The sequence below is a fragment of the Rhopalosiphum padi genome, chromosome 3 (assembly GCF_020882245.1).
Source record: "Rhopalosiphum padi isolate XX-2018 chromosome 3, ASM2088224v1, whole genome shotgun sequence".
Classification (NCBI taxonomy): Eukaryota; Metazoa; Arthropoda; class Insecta; order Hemiptera; family Aphididae; genus Rhopalosiphum; species Rhopalosiphum padi.
The window spans coordinates 45,491,750-45,519,078 of NC_083599.1; the positions used below are offsets into that span (position 1 = coordinate 45,491,750).

Below are 27,329 nucleotides of genomic sequence, written 5' to 3' on the forward strand. Positions count from 1 at the left end.
CATAATAAAATACTTTGGAAGTATGTAGTACAAAAAACATTAAGAATTGCAAAAATCAGAATTTGAATAAATTCATTATTCAAGGAAAAAATAGAGGTTAGCATGTTTGGTGAATCACTCTGTAGACTGTTCATTTTTCGTTTATTTTCCACATATTTCCAAGGTACACAATATTATGACTTGTGACGTTTGCGAACAAGCGCATGATACAATAATAATATTATGCTGTTGTTCACTGTTTCGGCCGCCGCTCGACCTCCAAATTATATAGCACTACAGACAGGCATACGCGTATAACACAACAACGTTACACACATCCGCAGTGATATGCATAAAACATAATAATATAATGTACATTCGGCTATTAAAGTAAGGCGCACAATGTGCATATAGGTAAGTCAAGATGCACACATTGTGCATTGCACGGCGTTGCATTCAAGGTCGACGCCACTGCTACACGTTCGTTGAATATACGAGTGTATAACGTATTATACCTATAATACATAATTGTTAATAATATGTAGCCTATAATAAACTATAACGTTGTTGTTTGTAGTTCGTACCTACACGTTGTATTTTTTGTTCTATCTTTCGAATTTTGTTTGGTCGACTGATTTTATATTATTATTATTATTATTATTAATCGGCACTCATAAATTCCTCAACACAAACGGTAGTTGTGGAATGTTCTAATACTCATTGCTCGTATTTTAAATTAGTCATAATATTATATATTATTGAAATATTGCATATTATAGTATAATTATATAATTCTATATTTATAGGTGTATATATATATACAATTATGATTAAATCTTGGTCCTAGGTATACGAATAAGAAACCTGGTAAATAGGTATTATAATTTATAATATTACTATAGACAATATATTCCTCACAAATATTACTTAAAGCCTATTACCAGCCCCTTACTACTAAGTATAATATATTATAATTTATAATATAGACTGTCTCAGTCTCAACAAAGGACAATAATACGTATGCCGGATGTATCATAGTTGTAATTAACTATTTTGACAACGTATAAAAATACTGATATAAATACACAGCTATGAAAAACTTGAACATTAATCTTGCTTTTTTTATCACAATTTTCCTTGTTATCCGTAACACTATCTGTTTCAGTTGCCAACATATTGAGTTCTTAGTAACACTAACCAAAATCATACTGCCAAAATTTATAAAAAGCAAAAAAAAATTATTTTCTAAATTTTAAATAAATTTTCATTGTTTAAAAAAAATTGAGAACAATCAAGTAGCAAACCTACTGGCTCTTGTATTTTATAATACTGCGTCTTACTTGCTATATTATTTCTCGTAATAGTTTTGTTCGATTAAATTATCTCATCGTCGGCTGCCATGCGTTTTTTAACCACTCGAGTTTTCTTTGTCTATTGGCTGCTCTTATCGGTTATCGAATATATATTATATAATATTATATTAACAACATATCGAAAAGTTGTTTATTCGTTTCACAGCTTTGACTACGTTTATGCACCTATATTGTATGCTATTATTCATTTTATTTCTTTGTGCGAATAATACAAGTGATACGAATTATTTTTTAGCGTTTTTTTTAATGTTATTCTTTTGAAATTATCATAGTAATATAATAATAACTATGATGTTTTAAATATATGCATAAATATATGCTATTGGACCGGGACGAATTCATTATATCGCGTTTTTTTTTTTTTGGAATATTTCGGAATTTAAGTATTGAGTATCTTATAGTGATTTGGGGTTATAGCTATACGCCTATTATTAGTTATTACCACATTAAAACCAGATTGGATTTAGACCATAAGTTTTCTCTTTTATATGTGTTAGATGTTATAAATTTATAATATTATACTATTGAATATTTTCCGTTTATAAGATACCTATACTAGGTTACTAATTAATAATTATAGTATTACATAAAGCCCATAAAGGTACACTCGCGCATATATTTTATTTGATTATTTTGACAAATTTAGATGGTAGATTTTCCAATGAACCAAAATACACTAAAATTGACTTACACCGGTAATGTCTAATAATTAGACACTCAATCGCAGCTTTTAATTTGACATTTTGTAATATATAAAAAGAAATAACAACATATATTTATTTTATTTAATGTTAAATTGACGCTTTTACTTAATTTTAATTATAAACTTATTAATGCTTAACCTTGGATTCTATTACTACAGGTACAAAGTACTTGTATAGTTATATTGTATAAAAGTAAAGTTAGAGTGTCTTACCTTTTTAAGTGTGTTTACTATTTATCTGACTATCTGACAGACGTAACTCACGTAAATCGTATATGAGTTATAGAGCGGTACATACTCTGCAATTCAATCACTATATATACATAATATTTTTACATTTAACATACATGATACATACTATAAAAGCTCTCATTAAAACCACCGGAGAAATAGACAAATAGTTTAAAATATAATGATATGATTATTAGATATTAGTTATATAAAATTATAAACGATTAAATATCTTGCACAGGGGTATACTCTACACTTTATTATTTTTAACTTAGCGCTATCATATGATAATATGATATTATATATATATAATAATTAATATTTAAAATAAATTGATTAACCTATATAATTAACTTATATTCTTACTACACTACTATAGTATTTTTCATCGTACTTTTCTATTTAAATTATTTTTTTTTTCTAGCACACAAATAAATATCTCTAATACGTCTGAAAATAAGGCACAAAAACACATTTATTATAAGGACGTCTAAAAACGGAGGTGGTCATATCTCTCCCGGCTAGTCAAAAGGGACTAACACATAATACGTACCTATGTGTGTGTGTGTGTGTGTGTGTGTGTGTGTGTGTATTCCACGATACGGAGGTCTGAAAAATACCAATGACCGAGTGTTTGTAATTTAAAAGATATATTATTATTGTTTACCGATATAAAATTTGGGTTTTCAGCGGTCGTATATTATATTATATATGATGTCTTAGACATTTTTACTGGTTGGGTATGTATTTAAATATATATGTATATATATCACATATGTACCCATGTACGATATACCATATTATACGATGACGGTTTTGCTTTATCTCAGCCGTTGTCGCCACCAAGCGAGACCATTACGATCCTATCCATCCGAATGTGTGGAGAAAAATACGCAGAACCCCGCGTCGGCGAAATATACACGACCGTGTATTATTTTATTTTGTCACATAACTACCGTGCAGTAGTCGACCGACGGCGCCGCTCCGTCATTATGATACGTATTTACATAATATCATATTTACATTACTTTCTATAAAATATAAATATATTGATTACTATTTATAGTTGTAAAGACACTGATTTATTGAATGTATTAGACAAAAAGTCGTAATAGAATATGATGGCTGCAGTAATAGTAAAACGCTTACTACGTTAACATTTTCAAAAATAATTCAAAGAAAATATTTTCAAATAATATTGTATCATCTTTGACCTAGAAGTTATTGTCCATTGTATTTTATTTATAATACGAGTATCTATTCTTAAATAATATAGAACGGGAAGGGACCCAACTACTTTAAATACAACGAAAGATAATAGCTGACAACCTATTTAGGAGATATTAGATCTTCCCAATCAACTTATTCGGTGTAGATACCTAAATGATTTATTTGCATATTCCTAAAATATTAATTTACTCATTTATCAGTTTATCATGCTAAATCGTTGCGATAAATGAATTACGCGTGGTCGTCAAACGAAAATGTTTGAAACAACTGATGCGTACCTACATACAATAATATTTGGCGTGTAGTGTGTTACCAAGATTATACCACGCGTAATTAAAATTGAGTGGGTTAAATATAATACAGTATATACAATATACATACATATATAGGTACCATTCTGATATTAAATATTATTATCGACTATCGTGGCGTTAAATTGATTACATACTCGCTATACTGAGTGATTCATTTATCGATCAACACTAATTATAGTCATTAATTCATTTTTAATAATCTATTAAGGTTTTTGAAAAAAAAAAATGTTTTTACCTTTTTTCCAGTTAAAATCAAACATTTTTTTTTTATTTGTATCGTTATAATTTTGTTAATGTTTTACAACATCCATTTTTATACTTTTATCTCATATTCTAAAACAGAATATTTTTTAAAGTATTTTGGTACATAAGAATCTGAATTCGGAAAAGTAGTTTATAAGTTATAAGTATTTAAAGTTAAGGTTTAAAAAATGTTAACTCCAAATAATATAATTTTTTTATCGATGTCATTTTATTTCGATTAGAAATTATATAAAAAATATTTTCAAAAGCATTAATAGATTTTGAAATAATGAGTGTTGTTTGATAAAATAATCGTGGCATACGGTTGTAGTTGTATCGTTTCGAATAAAAATCAAACAAGCAAAGCGTTTGATATCATATTTCGGCCATCGCTACGCTTGATTTGACATTATTCTCTAGAATTATATAGATACATGTCGATTAAATTTTATCCATACAACTGATTTACGCAGATTTAATATGCAAACACCCGATATGCAAAGTAATGTATAATATTTTATTGAAGTAGTGAAACAGCTAATAAATATCGTACGTACGTATAATATATATTATGGCTGCATACGAATAAAACTTTTTTGAACGAATTGAGTCTCAGATTAGGTATAAATATTAATTTAATCTCGTAAATTTTAAAGTAAAATCTTTATTTTTCCCATATTTTGATTTTGAATTCCGTCAAACTTAAAAAAAAAAAATCTTATTTCCAATTTTTACAGACAGGACTATCTATAACAAAAAATTCTATAGGTATGGTTATAAATGTTTTTTTTATTTATTGATTTTGAACATTTTATTAATGTGCAATAGATATAATTATAATTATGTAAATTATAGTTTTATAAAATATTTATCTAATATAATAATTGAATTAAATGCTTTAAAATTAGTTTAAATTAGTTAAAAAGTATGTGATAAACTTATTTTTTTAAATGTAATATCTATATTTTTAGTATTTATACTAAAATTTATTTTTCTTAGTTTTGGTATAAGACTCAATTAGTACACAACTATTATTATAGTTACTATAATCAGTGATCCGGACTTAATATTTTAAACAAGCGCTTATAAATGTCACCCTTAAAAATGTAATTATATGCACTTAATATGAAGAAATAGGCCTAATAATTTTTTAAAACAGTAAAGACTATTAGGTATAATTACTTTTTTTTAAAAGGCATAAAAATAACATAGAAAAAAGGTGGATTAGTGGCTACCACACTGTTATAAATTAGCCGCCGAGTGGATATGTTACATTTTAATTCAATGATATATCATTTATATAATATATATACAAAAAACTATACCGAGTCGAAACGGCTATCAGCTTATATTACTTAGTATATAATATCACAAGATATGTTTTACATTCTCAGTCGAACGTTGAATGTATTGATTTTTCAATGATATGAGTTTTTTGTGTTTCTTATCAGCTTTTAGGACAGTAAAAATGTTTTGTTTTTTAACATTGAGGGTAGTTTCTGATTATAGGTACTTTAGACCTCGGGAGTTTGAAAGTAAAACATTATCGCAAAACTAATTTTCGACAAAATCTATTTTGTTTTTTGGTGTAACTCAAAATATCTTATAGACAAATCTGTATTTCTTTAATTTTAAAATTTCTATCATAAAATAGTATTTATAATAAAAAATAAAAGAAACAATATTTCTTATGTAGAGGGAATAGAAAATCTAAAACAGTAGGTATTTTAGAATAACAAATTTACAAATCAAAACCCTCCTCAGAATAACATAATATAATTTGTATACATAATTATTATTTGTGGAATGTTCTATAATTATACAATATTAAAATTATTATTTATCATTACATCTTTAATTATTGTATAATATATACATATATATATATTACTCATTGATAAATGCGCACATGCGCGGGGTAATAAAATATTAGTCTCTAAATTATAATGTATATTGTATATAATAATTGTTAATTGTGTACCTAGCTCTAACCTGTACCTATACTCTAATATAATATAGCCACGTAAAACTAAATATATAAAAGTAATATTTTAAATTTTCTTATTTTCTTATTTTCTGTCCATACCTATTCAATTAAATAGGTAAAAATTAGTACATCAGTACGATGATAATACATTCAATAATAAATATTATTATTTTGTTTCCGAATTGGCTGAATACATTTCTAAATAAATACAGAAAACAAATTGATAAATAATATAAGTAATATTTTTAAGCACATTTCATGATTACGTGATACTATATATTATATGTAAACTAGGTATACAATCTGAAAATACTATAGTAAGTTAGTGTACCGAATATTAAAATACAAGGCTGGTATGACTAACTTTGTATATATTTATAAATAATTTTACCTATATATAACTTACACTGCGTTAATGATTTAAATTTAAATGTCTTCAATATTATCATAAATACGATATTATATGTAATATGTAAATTTATTGAATAGAATTTCTCTAGCAGTATATTAGTATGTATGTATTCAACATTTATTTTTGAAATCTTAAAGAAGTATGATGAAAATTGTTTTTATACGTATCTGTTTTGTATAGAATTCTTTTTTAAGTAAACTAACCTTGTATTTGGTTTAATATTATAACGACCTAAATAATACCATTATAATATAGATGTTATAAATAATCATTTTCACAATAATGTATAACTACATGAACATTTTACATAATAACTAGGTAGATAATATGTGTGATACACTGATACACATATCATTGAGTAGGTATATACAACTATTTGTCTATACAATGATATATACGATATATATACCTATCTACATACTATAGGTTGATATTATGTTATTTTGAAGTTAATTTTAATTGATAAACATTCATTCTCGAATATTCTTCTACCTTATAATAAAATATTTATACATGATACGATAATATATCACATTATGCATTATTAGATGTAATATTATTATTTATTATTAGTTATTACTATTATTATAATATTCGTAACTTAAACAGTTAAAGTTTAACCTTCAGCAGTCTATAATATTTTTAAAAATAATAATATATGCCATTACCTCCGAAATATTATTTATACTAGGTACCTTAAGTTGTTTATCTCATGTGTTTTTACATTGTCTATAGGTATAGGGTATAGATACAGGTAATAGGTATATATGATTATATAATTAACTAAAAGCGTAGCTTGTTGATAAAAATCAATTAAATTAAATCATCTTTTTTTAGGTAGTTAGTTTTTATTATACCTATAAAGTAACGCTATATGAAAATTTTAGATATTCAAATTAATTCTAATAATTAATTTACTGAATTTAAGGATTTAGATGGTCGAAAATCAAGATTTATAAGTTAATAACCTAAAATGTATGAATCGATCAAACAAATGTATTCAGAAAATAGCTTTATCAGAATCAATCAATAATTAACCTAACACGATTTTTAAATTTTGTTGATATTCTATTTTATCGATCCATATCTAATCATAAAAAAACTATGCGTTGATACGACTTAAGATACACTGTGTATGATATAAAAAATAATAAATAGTTCATTAATATTATGAACATTTTTATGAATGATAATTAAATACCATAATAAAATATATAGCCATTTAGGAATTTATAGCTAATAATACACAACATTTAAATTATTCATAAAAAAATGTGTTTATGCTGACTCTTAGTAAAAATAAAATTTATGTACTGGAGTTGAGTTTATAATATTAATAAAGTAACTGAATACTATATCATTGATTATAATATTGTTTTAATATGTATAATCAATGACAATACTAAATATTATGTATATAGTATAAAAAAAATTAAACATAAATGAGTAATATGAGCATTAGTTCGTCTAAACCATTATTTAAACCAATAATAAACACAACGATAAGTCATGAAGTATTAAATTCTACTATTTAATTCATGTATAAAATTAATATGTGAGCATTTTTCGCACATACAGCCTACAGCTAAACTGTTTTATGAATGTGTCTACATTAATGTAGTCATGTGTTTAAAACTTAATAAATTGTATTTATAAGCAATTATAAAAAACATGCATATTATTATAATACATCTAATGACATTTCGTAATGATACACCTATTATATTTATATATTTTATTAATTTATTTCACTGGGTAAAGCCGAACAGACCGAGACCCAAAAATATAAATTTATACATGATAGAGACAATATTAATAGCAATAAAAAGAATAATATAAGATAATAATAAGATAAAATAAGTATCTTATTAATACAAAAGATATTTAAAGTTTTGAAGAGTGTAGTGGATTTACACTATGTAGTGTGTAAAGAAGATACCACTTTTCTCTTTTAACATAAAAAAATTATAACTTATAAAATATTATAAATGATAAATAATCAAATACTTGTTCGAAATTCACGTTTTACGTACATTGTAGGTATATATAACAAGAATATTCTACTTTGAAATATGAAATAAAAAATGTATATTGTCAATTAAAAAAGTAAAAACTTAAAAATATATAGATTTTCAAACTCGATAAATGTTAATCCTTTTTGAAATAATGAATTTCTCATGATCAAAACAATGCTCATTTGTATATACTATATGTTTATTAATTGCGTATTTTTTCATATAATTTAAGCATATTTTTTATATTTTAAGAGTTTAAGACTAGGTATAGTTTATAACTGTAAAATTGGTAAACAATAAACATTATGTTATCTTCTTTTACGAAGTCATATTTTTCATCCAAGATAATCTCTTTATGCACCTGACACATTTAGACAAACGTATCGGCCTCAAACTACTCATCAAAATGTAGCTATGTACAGTTGACCCAATTCCACCCATGGAAAATTGAACTGTGAAATAGAAATAAATCAGTGGCGCTAAATGTGTCCTGTTTTACTGAGACTTTAGTTGAATTTTTTTAAATGTAATTGTATTTTTCATTTTATTTTCATACGTCTCATTTTTCATAATTTGTCGGTAAATTCACGGTAATTGTCCTGTTTTATTAATCATTTCTAATTTCAGAATATTAGAAAATTTAAATTTTAAATTTTAAATTAGTAAAATGTTAATTACTTATGATTTAAGAACTTATTTTTAAAATGATCTGAAACTAAAGTTTACTCTGATAATATAAATTATTAGTTGCCCTAGGTTCTTCCGAAAGTAAATACTGAATACTTAATTAGTTTTCTATTAATTATTACTCCTTTCAATTTTCACCGATTTTTGATTTAAGAAATTTATAATCATGATATAAATCGTTATTTAACTATTTCTTAGATTTTTCAAACAAATATTAATGATAAAATATAAATAATATATAGATAGTAATAGTAAATTATTTTAATTTGTTATTTTTTTTTTTTTAATTGCTATACCGGCTCGATCTAAAAATAGTATATTACTTAGACAATGAACAATATTTAACTAAGCAATTAAACAATTAATAATAATTAAACATTACAATTTGTAAAATAATAATTTTGGACTAAAAATAAAAATATTATATCACAATTAAGGGGGATAGTAGTATAAAAATTGAGATATTCATTGGGAATACGTATTATATATAATATACCAGATGAGCAATTCAAAATTATTATTAAAGGGCCAATTTTTAAAACATTGAAATCTAGTGGATCAAAAACTATTGAAAGCAAAAAAAAGGTCAATACAATTTAAAATTTAGTTCTTAACTTTTTATATTTATTTATTTATCAACATACGAAACTTCTGCATATTATTATCTAATGAACAAATAATTTTAAACAATAAGGAACCTGTTCGCGACTATTTAATAAGGGGTAACATTTAGGCAATTTGTATACTCGTTACCGCCGCACAATACCTTTGGATTTGTCGTAAATGATTATTAGTGTGAGTGTAAGTAATGTTTCTCAGGTTGGGGGTTCCATCTACACACGTACACGAAAATATCAACAGTACCGACAGACTGAAAATATATTACAAGTGTGATTTTATATGCTCAAAAAACACATTACAGGCGTACAGACGTTACTACGTCTCATAGATTGGTCCAACTCCGATGTATTTTTTTTTTCTAGAAATAGAAAAAATTTTTAGTTTTTACAAGGAGAATAGGACTCTAATTTTTAATTACGTATTGTTAAAACAAAAATAATTTAAAAAAAATTAAAAACCTGTGAAAGTTGGTGAAATTCAAACTTTTAAGAAATATAATTTTTAAAATATTGAAATCAAATTTGTCGATAAGTCTTTCTATTTTAAAATCGCATTATTCTACGAAAGATGTGAGTTTTCTGTAAAGTATTTTTTGAGCAAAAAAACAGGTCACTCGTAGACAGGCCCCTTAAAAGATCATTTCATTGTTTGCTATAATAATTTACTAAGGATCAGAACAAACTTTTTTTATGAATGTAGATAAAAAAACGTTTACTTGATTAAAAAGCTTGAAAATGTAATACAAAATTCTTCATGAGTTTTAATTGTACCTATTTAAAAAATATTAAAGATACGCACGATTTATTTTAAATAAGCATTTGAAAGTTGAAACACACGTTTTAACAAAACTCGAAAAAATCACAAAAATTTGCAAATTATTTTTCAGTTAAAAATGTGTATATAAGGCTTGAATTTAATTCAAGGTTTCTCATAATTAGTTTATGAAGTAATCAAAATACATATAAGTATAATATATATTATTAAATATATTATAAACGGTTTTTTTTTTTATTGACAATTATTGAAGTTCATATTCGAACGAAAATACATATTCAAACGAAGAATAACAATGTTAGTTATTTTGTTCTAATTCTAAAACATTAATTAGTGGAGACACTTAAACTTATTTACTTATATTTTTATATTTTTATATTTTATATTTTATTTTAATAATTAAATATTAATAATAAAATAAATACAACATTTTCGAAAAAAATTAATCAAACTATACCGTAATAGGTACTAATAGTAAATTTAAATACTTAAATAGCAATATCAAAAACCATATTGTAAAATATTTATTGTAAATTTGTAACATAGAGGCTGACTGGGTTAAATTTATAGCTTTTATTAGTTATTAATTTGTTTTACGTAAATTGCAATGAGCTCATTCAAACGCAATATACTTTGGTTGTTGTTCGAGTGTAATTCAGATGAAGAACATGCCGTATATAAGTATAATATTATAATAATGATCAAGACAAAATAATATTGTACGTCTCATTATAATGTGTCGCACTCACGCAAAAAAATAAATATATTTTATCACTGCGCAGTTTAATTTTATCAAATTAATTTACAGAGCGCTCCAAATGATTGATTTATTTATTTTCACACCTTTTTCCAAAATACCAGTTAAATTTATGTTAATAATATATTTCATGCAGTCGATTTACTAATTTTGTACATTTTTTTTTTTATTAGTGATTTGCTGAGTATCGGTAGTTCAGATAGCAGAAACTACGAAATGACTGACATGCACGGTGTCAAGTCGATGTGTTACCAGAGCGTGGCCTCGTCCACTGGCGGCGGAAAAATGGGTTCTGTAGTGGCAGCTGCGGCTCTCAAATCTGCCACAGCCACGGTGGTGACCGGATACCCAGCTTCTGACACGGAAATGTTCCCGTCTGACTATCCGTCTCACCACCTCCATCACCATCACCATCATCCCCACCAACACCATTACAGCAACAACAACAATAACATAAACAACAACAACAACAATCATCTCAGTCACCTGTACCACAATCACCATCACCAAATGCTCCAGCCCATACCACAAACTTCGGCCGCATCGCATTCATAATGAATTGATGATTATTAATTAACATAATATATATTATATCATTATGTATACTTTATAGCAGTACTTCTATCTTATTGTATTATTAGGTAATAATATGTATTTTAAAAACAAAAAATACATAATGGCACAAATTGTACACAAAACCCCATTATCTATATAAGTATAAATATTATTATTATTTTTTTAGTTGATTTTATTTTTTTTCATTTTTTTTTTCTAATAATGTCAAACATATTATATTATGTTCAGTGAGCCCACAATTTGTGTCCCGGAACAACGAACACGTCCGTCAGTCGATTTGCGACCAGCAAAGAAAGAAATATAATTATTTATTATTATTTATTAATAAACAATAACTTAATTCGATCAATAATCGCACATTTTATAAAACTTTTAACAGTGATTGTAAGAAAACTTATTCTCTCAATTTTTAAAAAACTGAGGCTATAACTAAAAGCCTATGGCTATATATATATATTAGCTGTAAAAATGAGCCGCGACACCATCACATATGCCTAGGTACTTACTACTTACCACCGGAACAGCTTTAAACTTACAATTATTTTAAGAATCATTTTTGAGCTGATTTTGTATTAAATGTATTTTAGTTATTATTTAATATTGCAGTGCGTGTGCTATCGTCTAATGGTCATTTTTTTAGCTGGTTTAGCTAATTTCTAAAATGTCTGATATACCATATCATCTTATCATATTCGTTTTTTATTTTTAAATTAAACAACTTATTTTTATGAGTTGTGTTAGCTTTTCTGTGCAAAATAATATACGTTTCATACATAGGTAATACTAAGTATGTGGATAATTGGATAATTATATTAATACATTTCGCAGTAAATGCGAGTTCATTTTATTTAATTTTGTTTATATTTCAAACTGACTTATTTTTGTATTTTAGTTATCACATTACGGCATTGGAAAAAAAGACAATGCTATTTTTACCCATCACATCTTTAACACAAAAACGTATAATGTATTAGTCAGTCTCATACTTCTACAAATGGGTATGGAATTTTGAAAATATAATTAGTCGAAATTATTAGTTCGTACGCATATTATACAAATGTATATGAATCATAAAGTCATAAGATTTAAAAATAATAAAAAATATATTGATATAATATTAGTCATATCTACCTTGTTTTGAAGCTATTGCCAGATAACATACACAACTGTGCACGACCAGACACATCTCATTTGCGCGATATTTTTATCTCGTTTATAGGTTTTTTTTCTGGCATGATTATTATTCGATTCTGCCTTACTCGTACGCAGCGAACAAATACAGCACAAGCAATGATATATTAATATATTGTAGGAAAACGAAAGACGCGATAATTTCTTCGTTCGACAATATTTTATTAAAAATAATCGTTATACTAAATATATAATAATATAAAATCCCGAAATTATTGTGATCTTTAAATTTTGGAACAGAGATATTATTTTAACTCTATCAACCTTTAATAAATTATTCCATTAGGTATCCATTATTTCGATTTTTTTTTTAATTTTGAATGTTGTTACACTCTGCTCATAAGATTGACGGAGACTGTTAACAGTGTTACCGACGTTACTGGTGGACACGCTACACGGGTATCACGTAGGTTGTAGGTAACTTATTAACAAGCGCGAGTGATGCTATGGTATAACTACGTGTTCTCCACGCCCACACTCAAACGGAACTTCACAAAAAAAAACTTAATAAAATCCTAAAATAAGTTTTAACATTATTAGGTAATAATTGTCATTTAGTTGAAACACAAGTTCGCGGGTTTTCATGAGTTTCATAATATATTCATAAGCAAAAACATTATAAAAGTTTTCATTCATATCGTTTTTGTTATTGATTCATTCGACCACCTGCCTACCAAAAACAATTAATGCTTGATAGGGTTATGACTTATGGTATTTAACGTAAAATAAACCACATTATATGAGGCCACTGACTATTGCGAGTGACAAATGACGGATAACTGCAATATTAAAAATATCACATATTATATATATAGGTATATAGGTACCTAAGTGCTGTGGTGTGATAAATTTTTTTGCGAAGTAGGTTCCTAACGTTTGTGCGCCATAAAGTTCGCCACAATAATACGCGAGTAACGATGCAATATTGGCGTGTGCAATCGATTTGAAAATAATCACTGTATGAGTAGGCATATTGTATGACATGTACAATAATATGTATATGTGTGTATGTATAAAATATAAATGATTAAAATAGTTTTTATCGTTGTTACCTAGTTGATTTAATTGAAATGCCAAATACATTTCGTAAGTGTTTAATTATATTATATATCGTGTATACATAAATCTCATCAAGTTGTCCCCCTTAGCATTTAATATATGTAATGTTTTATGATAATTTTAAAATAATATTATTTGTTTTTCGTTTTAAAACTATAATGTAAACCCCGAAATCAGGTCTTTAGTTTCTTACGTGATTTTATACATAAGTACCTATATATACGAAATGATTACAAGCTAACTGACGTCAGATTTATGTTTTCAATCTGAATCCTTATACCTATATATATGCCTGGCTTTCGTCTCGATATAACACGATTTCATGACTCTGGAAGTTAGATAATTCTAAATTCGTATATACATATTAGAAAAATTTGATGAAGTAACGTGTTGTTATTGTTGTTTAAAATATTTCGAAGGTATATTGGAACCCTAACACTAAGTATTAGTCGAATAGAACTATAGAAGTCACGTCGAAGTATTGTTTGGATTGTTTATTGGAAAACAGAAACCAAGCTTTACGTATATTACGTGCTGTGCTGCCGACACGATTTATGTATAACCACATTAAAATCTCTTTATGCGGGATATGGCACACGACCGTTTTTTGTTAATTTTTTTTTTTTTAGTAATGTAAAATAGAAACACCCGAGTGGTTGTATCGAACGGGTATTCATATTTTTATTGTATATTAATATTATATGTACTGTACAAATTGTTCTTAATATAAAATATAACTGGATAATAATATGTACCTATTGTAAAAAAAAGAATGTTGTATTTGTCACTTCCTATAGTATTCAATACTGAATGGTTGCGTAAAACTTATGTAATCTCAATTTTTAAATCAAAATTCTAGGATAACAATTACAAATAATCTATGAAAGATTTGCATTCCGTTTAATCTTTGTAAGTGAAAAAAAATGTATCGATTGCTTCGCTCGCTAATAATATCTGTTATCCTATTTTGTCTATCCATTCTTAACATTTTAAATTCAAATACTTAGGTACCTACATCAAATTTCAAGATAATATTGCCATAATGCCAACATATAAACTCAAATTTTTTATTTTTTTATTTAAATAAAAACTGCATTTTGTGTAAAGCGTGTAAAGTGTAAACCGCTCGTTAGGGCGAGGGGCGAGAATTGAAGTAGGTATCAATAATTCAAACTGTTACTAGTTAGTAGTTACTAAATATACCGACCTTAATATTTGTAATTTAATCACTTATTTAAATTCCTTTAGTTGGTTTTTATCTTATATGATATCAAAGAAGTACTTTTTCTAGATACCTAACCCATTTGGCATCTATACGTAATAATTTCATAATAATATGAGGTAGGTTATACAAGTAAAAAGTACAATTTATGACAGTTTAGAAATAAAAACCAAGTTTTCTGATACTACAATAAAATATTGTTTATATTTTATATAAGTTTTAGAAGTATCAACTATCAATAACATAAGTACACCTCAATACTTACTAATTTTTGAAAGAAGATTGTGCAATAAACCTACTTAGTAGGTACCTAAAATTTACTACATACTGTAAATTCAGATGATAATTGATTTTACAACTAATAAGAAGATGTATATTATGGTTGAAGTGGTTGAACCATATCAAGAGTATTAAAAGTTGACATTATTTAATTTGTATCTTTTTCTTCGAAAACATTTAAAGTTGTATTTTATATTTTTAATCAATAAAGTTATAAATATTGATCATTCATTTTAAATAACGGTTTAATAGATTTTGTGAATCTATTTATAATTGCCAAATGAAAAGAAAGTTTATCAAATTTTTTGTTTTTCTAATATTCTATTAAAAATTTTTGCCAAGTACGTATAACTGGATATTAGATAAATTTAATAAATTTGTATTGTCTTGTAAATAATTTTCCTGGTAGTTAAACAGTTCAGATTGTGGATTATCCGATCATGCAAGGATAGGTAAGTGAATTAAACTATAGACATTATAATTTATAACTAGGGCAGAGGACTTGTAGCTCTAAAAAAACACTAAATATGTAAGCACTTATGCGCTTAAAAACCCTATAATATGCACTTAAAATATGCACTAAAATTATTTTTTTACAGTTTAATTTAAAAATATTAATAAAATAAATAGGCTTTAAGATAAGTCAAAACAATTTTAATACACTTTATTTAAATTACAATATACTATTGTCAAATTTTAATTAAACTGTAACTTTTATTCTTATTGCTTTACTTTTTTAAATTTTATATATCTTCTTCTGACACTAAAAAAAAAAAAATTAATTTTCATATTTTAGTAAAAACCATTTTAGCCAATAAATATTTAATTAATACTAATACTACTTTTACCTTGAAAATTACATTAAGTTACAATTAAGTTAAATATGTCTCAAAAAGTATAAAATAGCGTATAAAAGTATAAAATATACCCTAAAAATTAAAAAATATCAAAATATGCATTTATATGCAAAATTAAATTTCAAAACTAGCTCTATGGAAGCATGAAACGTATTTATTTCGTACTCTGCTATTTTTGCGACTGTGCAAAACAAATATGCAAATGCTACAAGTCCTCTGCCCTATTTATAACTATTATAAGATATGAAATCAGAACCATATAAAGTAGAATAATCGTTAAATTTAGGAATTGTGATGCTGATTTATTGTATTATTTGTATTCAGAATGAGTTTCTAATTGTTAGAAAATATTATTAAATAAATGTTACAAAAATGTTATTAAATATTTAAAAATGCTTATAATTCACTTAAAAATTAAAATATCGTAAAATGCCAACGAAAGAACACAGATAATGTTCTCACCTAAAAGTTTGATAATAGGTAAATTCACTGTAATATTAAAACCGGTGAACAAAAATTAACTATGTCGTACGGGTGTAAGACTTAGACAAGTAGACAACACATGCGGGTGAGACGTCCTCTTAATATTATGTTTCTAATGTTTTACTTTTTTTATTACTTTTTGTAGGTACCAATTTATTTCATTAAATACAATTAACAGATACATTTATTAAACTTAACTTTGTTATTTAATGAATTTCTAGCAAATTGTATAAAACTTATTTTTTATTTTCTTACATAAACTAGGTAAAGTTAATAGATATGTGGTAGAATAACTAGTTTTTGGTGTTCAATTAAATCATATCACAACTATAAATCTATAAACTAAATAAATATATTTTATATTATATATAAATACTATATTATAGACTATAGTATATCTAATAGATATTATCTATACATAATATTATAAAATGATTATAGTTATGCTTATGACTTATGAGTTATGAGCATTGAGCAGGGCTCGTAACTTCTAGCATTTGCATATTTTTTTGAGAGGTTCTAGAGATACCTAAGTAACTATCAATTTGTTTCAGATAACCAAGAAGCTAAATACAAAATTTTATGTTGCATATTTTTTTTTCAATTCCGTAGCCTTAAAACATGTTTTCTTAATAATAACAAGTAATTATAGTCGTATTAATTATTTTTTCTTATAATATTAAAAGAAGAAACTATATATTATAACTACACGAGTTTAGGTAACGCGCGACGTATAGCGAAAGTGTACTTCCGAGTATGAGTATGACTAAAAATAATATAAAGTTCCTAAGTGGGTACCTACGGCTTACCTAACAAAAAATAATGATATCTAATATCTCTCTAGCCTGTTGGCTTTTATAAACTATAACAATTTTTATAATTATAATAATTAATAGTTATCCAAGTTGTATTTCCTTATAAAAATGAAAAAAATCTAATTTATTACTCAGTTATTAGTTTCAGAAAACAATTTTTAATTTTAACAGATCATAATAAAAGTATTAACGTTTTTGAATTATACTAAAATAATTAATAAGATATTTTTTTAACAAACTTGGTCATAAACTCATAAATATTGTATTACCTATAACAATGTCAAAACATCACTTTTGTGGGTAAAATACTTATCATTAACTATATGATGTTATTTTATATTCTTTACTTAATTTAAACTCATTGAAAGATAAAAATGACATTCCTATATAATTTAGAAAACTTTTCACGATATCATCTCAAATGGTTTTAAAATATAACTAAAATTGAACCTTACTTGTATTTAGTAATTTAAGTATTCATACTTTAAACTCATGATAGATAACACTTTAAAATAACTACATTCAACTTTCATGAGGAAATTATAAATATAAATTTGTCAGAAATAACTAATAAATCTTAAAAATGTACATGTTCATACAAAAATAGGACTAAATTTAAATAAAATTAATATTAGTATACTGTTCTTACACTAAAACCAAGATATTGGTATACTATGGAGGGTGTGTTTTTGAGTTTGTGTTAATTGATTAATTGGAAATACTTTGTAAAAGTAAGCTTTATACTTTTGTACTAATTGAATAGCAGAAGAGTTGGATTAAAATAATAGAAAGGAATATTTCATGTTTACATTTTGTTAAGGTTGTATGGTACAAAAACAAATAAGAAACAATTTATTTATTTTTACTTTTTACTTGTATTAAACAAAATAATGTTATAAAATAAATTGTTTAACGGAAATAACTTATTAGTTATTATTTATGTAATAATATTTTATAATAATACTTATATTTTTGTGGGATTATATAAATCATGTTTATGAAATAAAAATTATTTTTGTATAAGTTTACATGTTTAATATTTTAGAAAAACTATTTTTGTTTGAATAAACATCTTCTTCATATTCAACAAATTTGAGCCAATAATCACTTAGTTCAGTTTAAATGTTTGATTTAATTAAATTAGTTTTGTAGTATTCATTATCAATAGTTGGTAAAAATTGTTTTTATTTTTAAAGTTACAATCAAATCTCATTGTTTTTCTTTAGCATCTTTAGCATAGTATGGTTTAGTTCAAAGCACTTAAGAATAATTTTAAACCTTTTGTATGTAGTAATAACAGAAGATTAAAAAATACTCTTATACTCAATCATATAAAAAGGTCATTGTTTATTTACAAGTAAAGAAAAATAAATAAATTAAATTATAGCTTCATCTGGCTTGATCAATAATGCTAATGGCTTGGCTACAATATAATCCTGTAACAAATGATAATTTATTAATAAATAAGTTTAAAATTTTCAACACAACATTTAAGCAAATATACACAAATAATAATAAAATTACAACATAACTGATTGAGTGAAATAATGACAATAAAAAATTAAATAAAAGTAATTTCGTAATTTCTTTAATTTCAAAGTATAATGTATTCATACTTTATAGTAATAGTTATTCAATGACACAAATTTTAATTTTTAAGAAATAAGGACACAACACATATAATTATATAAACTATGTAAAATTCTTAGTAAAAATGAAATTTAAAATTAATGTCAACCAGTATCAAGTTAAAAGGACCTGCATGATGTGTCTCATGAGTCTCCCCTTGTCTCAAAAACAAATTAATTATACAATTTGATGTCTGCAAAACTAATTCTATTATAAAAATTAAAGGTAAGAACATTATCTTTATTTGTATGCTGGTTTTTAAGTTTTTAACAGTATTTTGATATTTTTATGTAAGATGAAAAACAAAATGGGTAAAAATAATTGAGACAACACAGATAGTGTTTTAACTTTTAGAATTGATAATAAATCAATTCACTCCAATATACAAGTTCCTCTTAGATAATTAAACAATTTCAAATTGCAAGAATGTTCTTAAATTTTTTTTAAATTAATAGTAAAAATCTAAGGTGTTTCAAATTGTTGTCATTATAATTAGAGTTAAGGTATAATATAATACAATAAATATTTTCTTAAAAAACACATTAATTATAAATAACATATTATATAAATATTTACATAAATAATATAATACCTGAATAGTGAGGTCACCACTGATAAAATTGTGTATTCTCAGATGGCAATCCAAACTTATGCTCATTACATGCATTTGGTTTAAATAAGTTATACAAGACACTGATTTTACTGAACCAGTGCTTCCTCTAAATGTTTTTACCGGTAATGTCGATTTTCCACGAAAATCATAATGAAATATAGATCCTTTTGTTGTTCCTACAATTACTTCACTGCAATTCAAAAAATAATTTATGATTATAAACATATTTCATTAATAGCTATTGGCAACTGAACTAATTCTAAATTATTAAATTACCACAAAAAATAATACACAAATAATTATAATAGATGAAATTGGAAACAAAATTAAAATTAAACTAATTTAATCTAAAAATATTTTTAAACATATTTTAATCATCTAGTATAAATCTCAATAAATAATTAGAAAAAATAAAAATTAAATATCAATTTTTTTTAATATCAATTAACTCAGAAAAATGAACAAAAAAATTATGCACAAGTAACAATATAAATGTTCAAGTTATACTTAAAATGTTAGCAACTTAACTAATTATATTTAATGAATGAAAAATATCAAATTTTAATTCAACAAAAAAATAATCTAATTTATTTTTATAGAAGCTTAGTAAATAATATTAATAATATTTAGTTATCAGATAATTGTTTAACTTTCTATATTTTTTGTTTAGAATAATGTTAAATTTAACCTACTATTTATATAAAAATTATAAATGTTGTTTCAAATCAACACACATATGTTATATATTAACAATATATATATTATATATAATCCTTATTTAAATAAAATATTCTTGAATAAATAATTAATGAAATACACATTTTACTAAGTATTTAAGAAAAGAGTTATCAATAATCACAAAAGTATTCAAATATGTTAGAAGACTACATTCATAAAACATAAAAATAAATTAAGTAACAATGTTTCTAATAATGGCATTATCTGAAATATTAAGCCTTGAAAATGAATGAAATTACATACTCAATTAAATTCTTTCTCAAAGATTAAAATTATTATAGAATGTGTTACTCAAACTTAAACTCAATCAAACCTAACCTAACCTAACTCTACACCACAATAAAATTGTTTTAGTTGAATTTTATTGAAGGCCTAAGACTTGACATTACTCAGTCTAAACACATATTACACAGCGTTAAATTTGTCTTTTTATTAATTATATTTTAATAAAATAAAATTAACAATATGACAAATTAACAAAAATTTTTTTTTAATATTAATAATTTTTATTCAGACAGTTAACTATAATATTAAATTAGAGCCTAGGCTCCAAAGCACTATAATATAAATATACAATAGTATACTACTTTTATGTTTGTAAATATTATAAAAGAATAAACTGTACCGTTTTCTACAAAATGTATTGTATTTTTGCTTAATAGTTATACTATATAAAATATTTTCATGTTAAATATAGTTTTACGTGTTAATACTTTTGAAGATTTATAGTGCTTAACTGTTTAAATTTTGACTATATTGTTATAGTAGAACAATATTTCAAATCACGTTTTCATTTTATAGATTTATAAAATTTTAGCTTAGAGGGCAATATAGTACGACATATTGTTTAAAAACTAAATTTGGTATACTGCTTTTTAGATGAAAAATGTACATTTCAATTGGTACTCTGTGTTGTAACAATAAATAATACACTTACTAATCACTGTAATCTGGCATTGTTCTTAAGCTGACAAAACCTGTGTTTTCTGCTTTGCAAGATGCCACTGGTCGTCTTTGACTAGACAATGGATCATGTAAATCAACCTATAATATTAAAATATATTTTAAATTATAATACTACCTCATTACTCATTATAAATAAATAATAGAGCTCTCGGATTTGAATGTAAGTTAAGATTCATGAGATCATGTGTAATTAATTGGTATGAATATTTATTTCACGGGTATTTAATACATAATATTAAATAAATATAATAAATTATAATTTAATATTTAAGAAATTGTTTATATTAATAATTTCCGTAAAAAAAAAAACAAAAAATATCTTTAGCTACTATTTTTAAAAATAAATAACTGATTACCGATCATTGTTATGAAGAAATTAAAACTCTTTAGAATACACTAATTTACATTGAAAATAAAATTACATTTAATAATAAACCGTGTTCATAAAAAATGCACGTGAAATAAATTCACAGATTCATGTGTAGTTAAATTCACGGAATTAAGTGAAATAAATTTACACTTATGTAAATTTTAAAATAACGTGATTGCATATTATATATGTGAATTTAACTATACGTGAAATAGACCTCTAATAAATACACAAATTGCATTAATTAATATAATTATTTTATAAAATCATTTAAACTTAATTTTATAGTCCATTCTTACCACCATACATTAACCTATAAGAGAACTAAGTTCTCTATAAACCATTATCTAGGTATTAAAAAACATCTAACCTTTATATTTTTAACTTAAATTAATTAATGCATAATAAATATCAAAAATTAAGATATATTTTGTATTTAATTATTTATTTGCTCAATTTGTTTGAAGTTTGTTATTGACTATATCAAAGTTATATTAATTAAATAAATTATAATTGGTGAGGCTACAATAATTTAGAAATTATTTGTTATAACAAAATAGATAACAACCAAATACTTTGTCAGAAAAGGAAATATGAACTAAATTAAAATAAATTATTATTATTATACTATAGCTATTTTAGTTTAATTATTTGCATAATTTGTTAACAAACACTTCTTAAAAAACAACAAATGAAAATATAAGATCAATATTTTTAAAATATTATTTTTGTGAACTAATTCAATATTTAATACTTGTGGTTTTCTGCAATGATTAGGGTTTTAGTAAATTGTATCTTAAAACTATAACAACAAAGAAATAAATAAGAAAATACATTTCTTGTAAATTGTATGTTTCTTCTAGTGCTTACCAAACTGGTAATTTACTTCTTAACTTTATTGATTTTTATTTATATTCATGATGTGACAAATATGATTTCTAATTAGGTATAAAATGATTTTATTGAAGAAAATACAAAAATATTTTGAAAGAAAATGTATTGTTTTGATTATGTTGCAAGATTAAATTAATTGTTTTAGTCTTACATTTTTTTAATGTTTACACTTAAAATAAGTTATAAATACATATTTACCACTCCGTGTCTATGAGCAACTACTACTTTACTATTGTTAAAAAATTGAATATCAGACACATAACAAGGTTGTTTGAGTTGAAGCATATCTGGTTTAGGCTAAAAATAAAAAACAAAATAAATTAGAACTTTTAAAACTGTTAACATCAAATCATCATAAATACACATTATAAAAAAATATGTACTATAACCAAAAAAAGTAAATACATTTATATTATTTGAAAATAAAATTAAGACTTACACTTTTAGCAGTGAATTCAGTCTGTTTTGTTTCTAAATCCCATATTTTTAATGGATTTTCATTTCCTCCTGTTGCAAATTTATTTAATGTAAGAACTTGTCTAATACATGATAAATGTGATCCAGTAATTATTTTTTCCGAAACACCTTTAGTTTGTTTGATAGGTTTAACTACCACCATTCCATTGTCCACACCAGCAATTAAAACACTTATTATAAAACATAAATTATTAGTAATAAAATACAAAATATTTACGATAAGATGTAACTTACTCATTATTTTTAAAAACACCAATAATATTTCCAGATTCTCGAATAAGATATTTTTTAGACATTTTTTTATTTTTCAAATCAAATAATAAAATTTTTCTTTTTGAACTTATTAAAGTTTTGTTTTCATCATAATTGCTAAGAGTATTTAGTGTTAAAGATGCATCCAATAAATTAGTGTATTTAAACTTGTTTTTTTTAAGCTCAACACCTGTTAAGAAAAAATAATTTTAAAACATGTTAAACAACTACTAAGCTACTCTTAGATTACCTAATATTAGTAAATAAATATACCTATTTAATTAAGAAACTTATTCATTTGTTTAGAAATTAGAAATATCTTTACAATATTATAATATATTCAGTTATAAAACTTATCTCAACAACAACAAAAGTTCATAAAGGTAGTATAATTATATTTTACATAAATTTGTTTCATTTTCGTTCTGTATCGAACAATAAAACATTGGCCAATAAGAATTATGTCTTGCTTTAAATATTATAAATTTACTAGACTTTTAATTTTACTCGTTTACTTATTTAATAACAGAAATAATTATACAATGAATGCAGTAAAAAGTTTTCTATATTAATTTTGTTTCCATCATGTTAACTTTAAATAATAAAACTAATAAGTAATTGATGATTGATTCTCATTACCATTTACTAACCATTTACTATTTAGGTATTTATTTAAACACCCATATAAATAAATAAAATATATAATTGTTAAAAACCACCCAAAATCTACAGCATATTTGATTAATTAAAAAATAGGTACCTACTATAAATTATAGTAATAATAAATACTAACATTAATTATATTATTTTTACATTATTAAACGAGTACAATGTTAATCAATATTATTTTTATGTTAAGAGCTAAGTACTTACTTAATTACTGAAATACACGAGTAGTTAATTTAGATAGGTAATTACTTACATAGAACTTGCAAATTGAATAGAAAAATTTTCACATATTATTTACCAATATTCCTTATATATATTACATATCAGTATATTTTATAAAATTACATAAATGTCAATTTTTTCATTTTTTCATGAATGCATTTAATAAATTATTCATTTAGCTGTATCATTTTTTTAATTTTTTTTTTTAATTGGTGAGAGGAACATTTGCCATCTAATTTTAAAAGCAGCCAATTTTACCAATTGCTGATACAACATAACTATTTTAATAATTTTGAGGAATTATAATATTATGTAAATATTATTAAAAAAATTATTGTCAAATTAATAATTAATATAGTAGTAGGCTTATTTAAGTTTAAAAATTTAGACACAGTCAATGGGCATTTACATAAGATGTGGTGTAAATGTGTGTTTGATATGTATAGGATAAACAAAGATAATAAGATGACATATTATTAAAACAATAATATTATTCCTGCCTATATTATGTACATATTTTAAGTGTGAGCTATTATTGTTTATTTTTCTTCTGTTGAAGAAACTAATATATTACATTAATCGATATAATAAAATTTTTAAAAATTCCAATATATTGAGTGGAGACACTACGTGAATAATTTCTAAAATACCTCTGATAATATTTAATATTTTTGGATTTTTATTTAGATTTTAGCTATTGTGTTAATAAAGATATATATATTGAATAATAAAATTATAATTTGATATGATTTACAAACAAAGTAGAAAGTATAATATCCACATTCCTAAATTTACATAAATATACAGTGTGTTTTATTTTAAAGATAACACTAAATATTTCAGTTCCGTGACTTCAAATTACTATAGGGTTTTTGGGAGAAAATATGAAATACCTAAATACAAATTTTTTGATGATTTTCATATTATTATATTTTTCAGTGTGCGTATGAGCAATACAACTAGCATTTTTTTAAATAGTAACAGGAGTTTTTAATACCAAATTCAGATAGACCGAATTGTTTTAAGTCATTTTGACTATGGCTATAAAACAAAATTTGACTGAATGACAACAGGCAAATGTTTTAATTTTAATCATTGAATTTTTTGACAATTATCCTATGATTTTCAAATTTTTGTGCGATTCCGCGTAATTTAAACATAAAATTGAAAATGAATTATTAATTCATTTTTTAAACAAATAATAGAAATTACAAATGTTGTGTCAGTTTGTTGTTTGTTTACACTATCCCTAGTTCATAAAACTTAATTTGAGGTAAACGGTAAATTTATACTTCAAGTCTTAAGTCTATCTAAGTTTGTGTCGAAAACACCTGTTGCTATTTAAAAAAATGCAAGTTGTATTGCATATGCGCACACTGAAAGACACGAAATTTTAAAAATTATCAAAAAATGTGTATTTAGGTATTCCCAATCTCTTCCCTAAAACCCTATATTAATCTGAGGTCACTGGACTGATAAATTTAGTGTTACCTTTAAAAGAAAATACATTGTATATTTTAACATATATTAAATTACATTATTACAGTATGACATTTATAATACTTATAATAGGTCCAAGTTAGTTATATTATCATAACATTCATAACAATATTATTTAGCTATTTAGATCAATACATTAAGAGGATGTCACACCTACATGTGTTGTCTTCGTCTTACACACGTACAACATAGACAAAACTCGTTTACGCCGTCTGAATAGAACCCGCTCAATTTTGGTTCTATAGTAAATATTACTATTATAAAATTAAAATATAACAATATTTTGGAGGACAAGACGATGAGTTCTTTTAAAAAAATTTAAATTTTTAAAAGTTAATGGTTATTGAAAAATGTTGAAAATTTTACATTTCTTAATTATATAATGAACATTATATTTGGAATAATGAAAAAGACTCATCGTCTTAAACTTCAAAATATTGCTATCTTTTAATTTTATAATAGTAATATTTACTGTAGAACAAAAATTGAGGTAGTTCTAATCAGACTGCCTAGACCCGTTTTTTCTATGTCGTATGTGTGTAAGACGGAGACAACACATGCGAGTGGGACGTCCTCTTAAATTAATTAAATAATGTTTGCAGTTTAAAGTTTCTGACACTTATATACATTTAAAGATGAAGAAAGAAATTTAAATTATCAGTATATTTGTCTGTCACGATCAAAATCTGCATTACACATATTTCTTAATAAAACAAAATAAAACTTTCAATATTACCTTTTAACATTCCATTGCTGAACCCAATTATCGCATCGTAAGTCCAAGCCATTTTATTGAATAAATAAATTGTTCACCGTCAGTGGTAAACGAAAAAAAAAACCACAAAAACTCGTTTTACGAAGCGGCGAGAAGACTTCTACTGTATGCCGTGTGGTAACTTATCAGTAAATATTCGTCGCGTACACTAACGTTATCGAAAACCACGTGCTTATAATTGTTTTGAAACGTCACTTCTGCGTCCAACGAAGGAGATTATTATTTTTACCTCCATGAATTCACAGCAATCCAATTCACAGCCTCCACAAAATAATTTTGAAAATGTGATAATTGGTTAAAGTTAAAACACTTTTTATTACATTTTAAATCCTTAACTATAAAAGTTAAACATTTTATACATTTTGGTATAAATCTAATTTACGACCCAAGCTTGTTTATCAAATTTTTCTTTTTTC

General features: G+C 24.3%; 2 protein-coding genes across 2 annotated transcripts in view; one reads left to right on the plus strand and one right to left on the minus strand.

Annotated features, from left to right (window-relative positions):
- Positions 1-14,900, plus strand: part of LOC132927390 (homeobox protein SIX6-like) — a 37,466-nt gene extending 22,566 nt beyond the window's left edge. Inside the window, exon 3 of the mRNA XM_060991908.1 lies at positions 11,500-14,900. Coding sequence (XP_060847891.1) covers positions 11,500-11,881 — 382 coding nt within the window. The 3' untranslated portion in view covers positions 11,882-14,900. The remainder of the gene's footprint in view (positions 1-11,499) is intronic.
- A 4,238-nt stretch (positions 14,901-19,138) lies between these two features.
- Positions 19,139-27,040, minus strand: LOC132927369 (WD repeat-containing protein 74-like). The gene is made up of 7 exons (XM_060991887.1): positions 26,875-27,040; positions 23,730-23,937; positions 23,458-23,665; positions 23,217-23,315; positions 21,726-21,832; positions 20,030-20,240; positions 19,139-19,244 (listed from the first exon to the last, which is right to left on the minus strand). The coding sequence occupies exons 1-7, from the start codon at positions 26,924-26,926 to the stop codon at positions 19,185-19,187; spliced, it is 945 nt and encodes a 314-aa protein (XP_060847870.1). The 5' UTR covers positions 26,927-27,040; the 3' UTR covers positions 19,139-19,184.
- Positions 27,041-27,329: the final 289 nt, after the last annotated feature.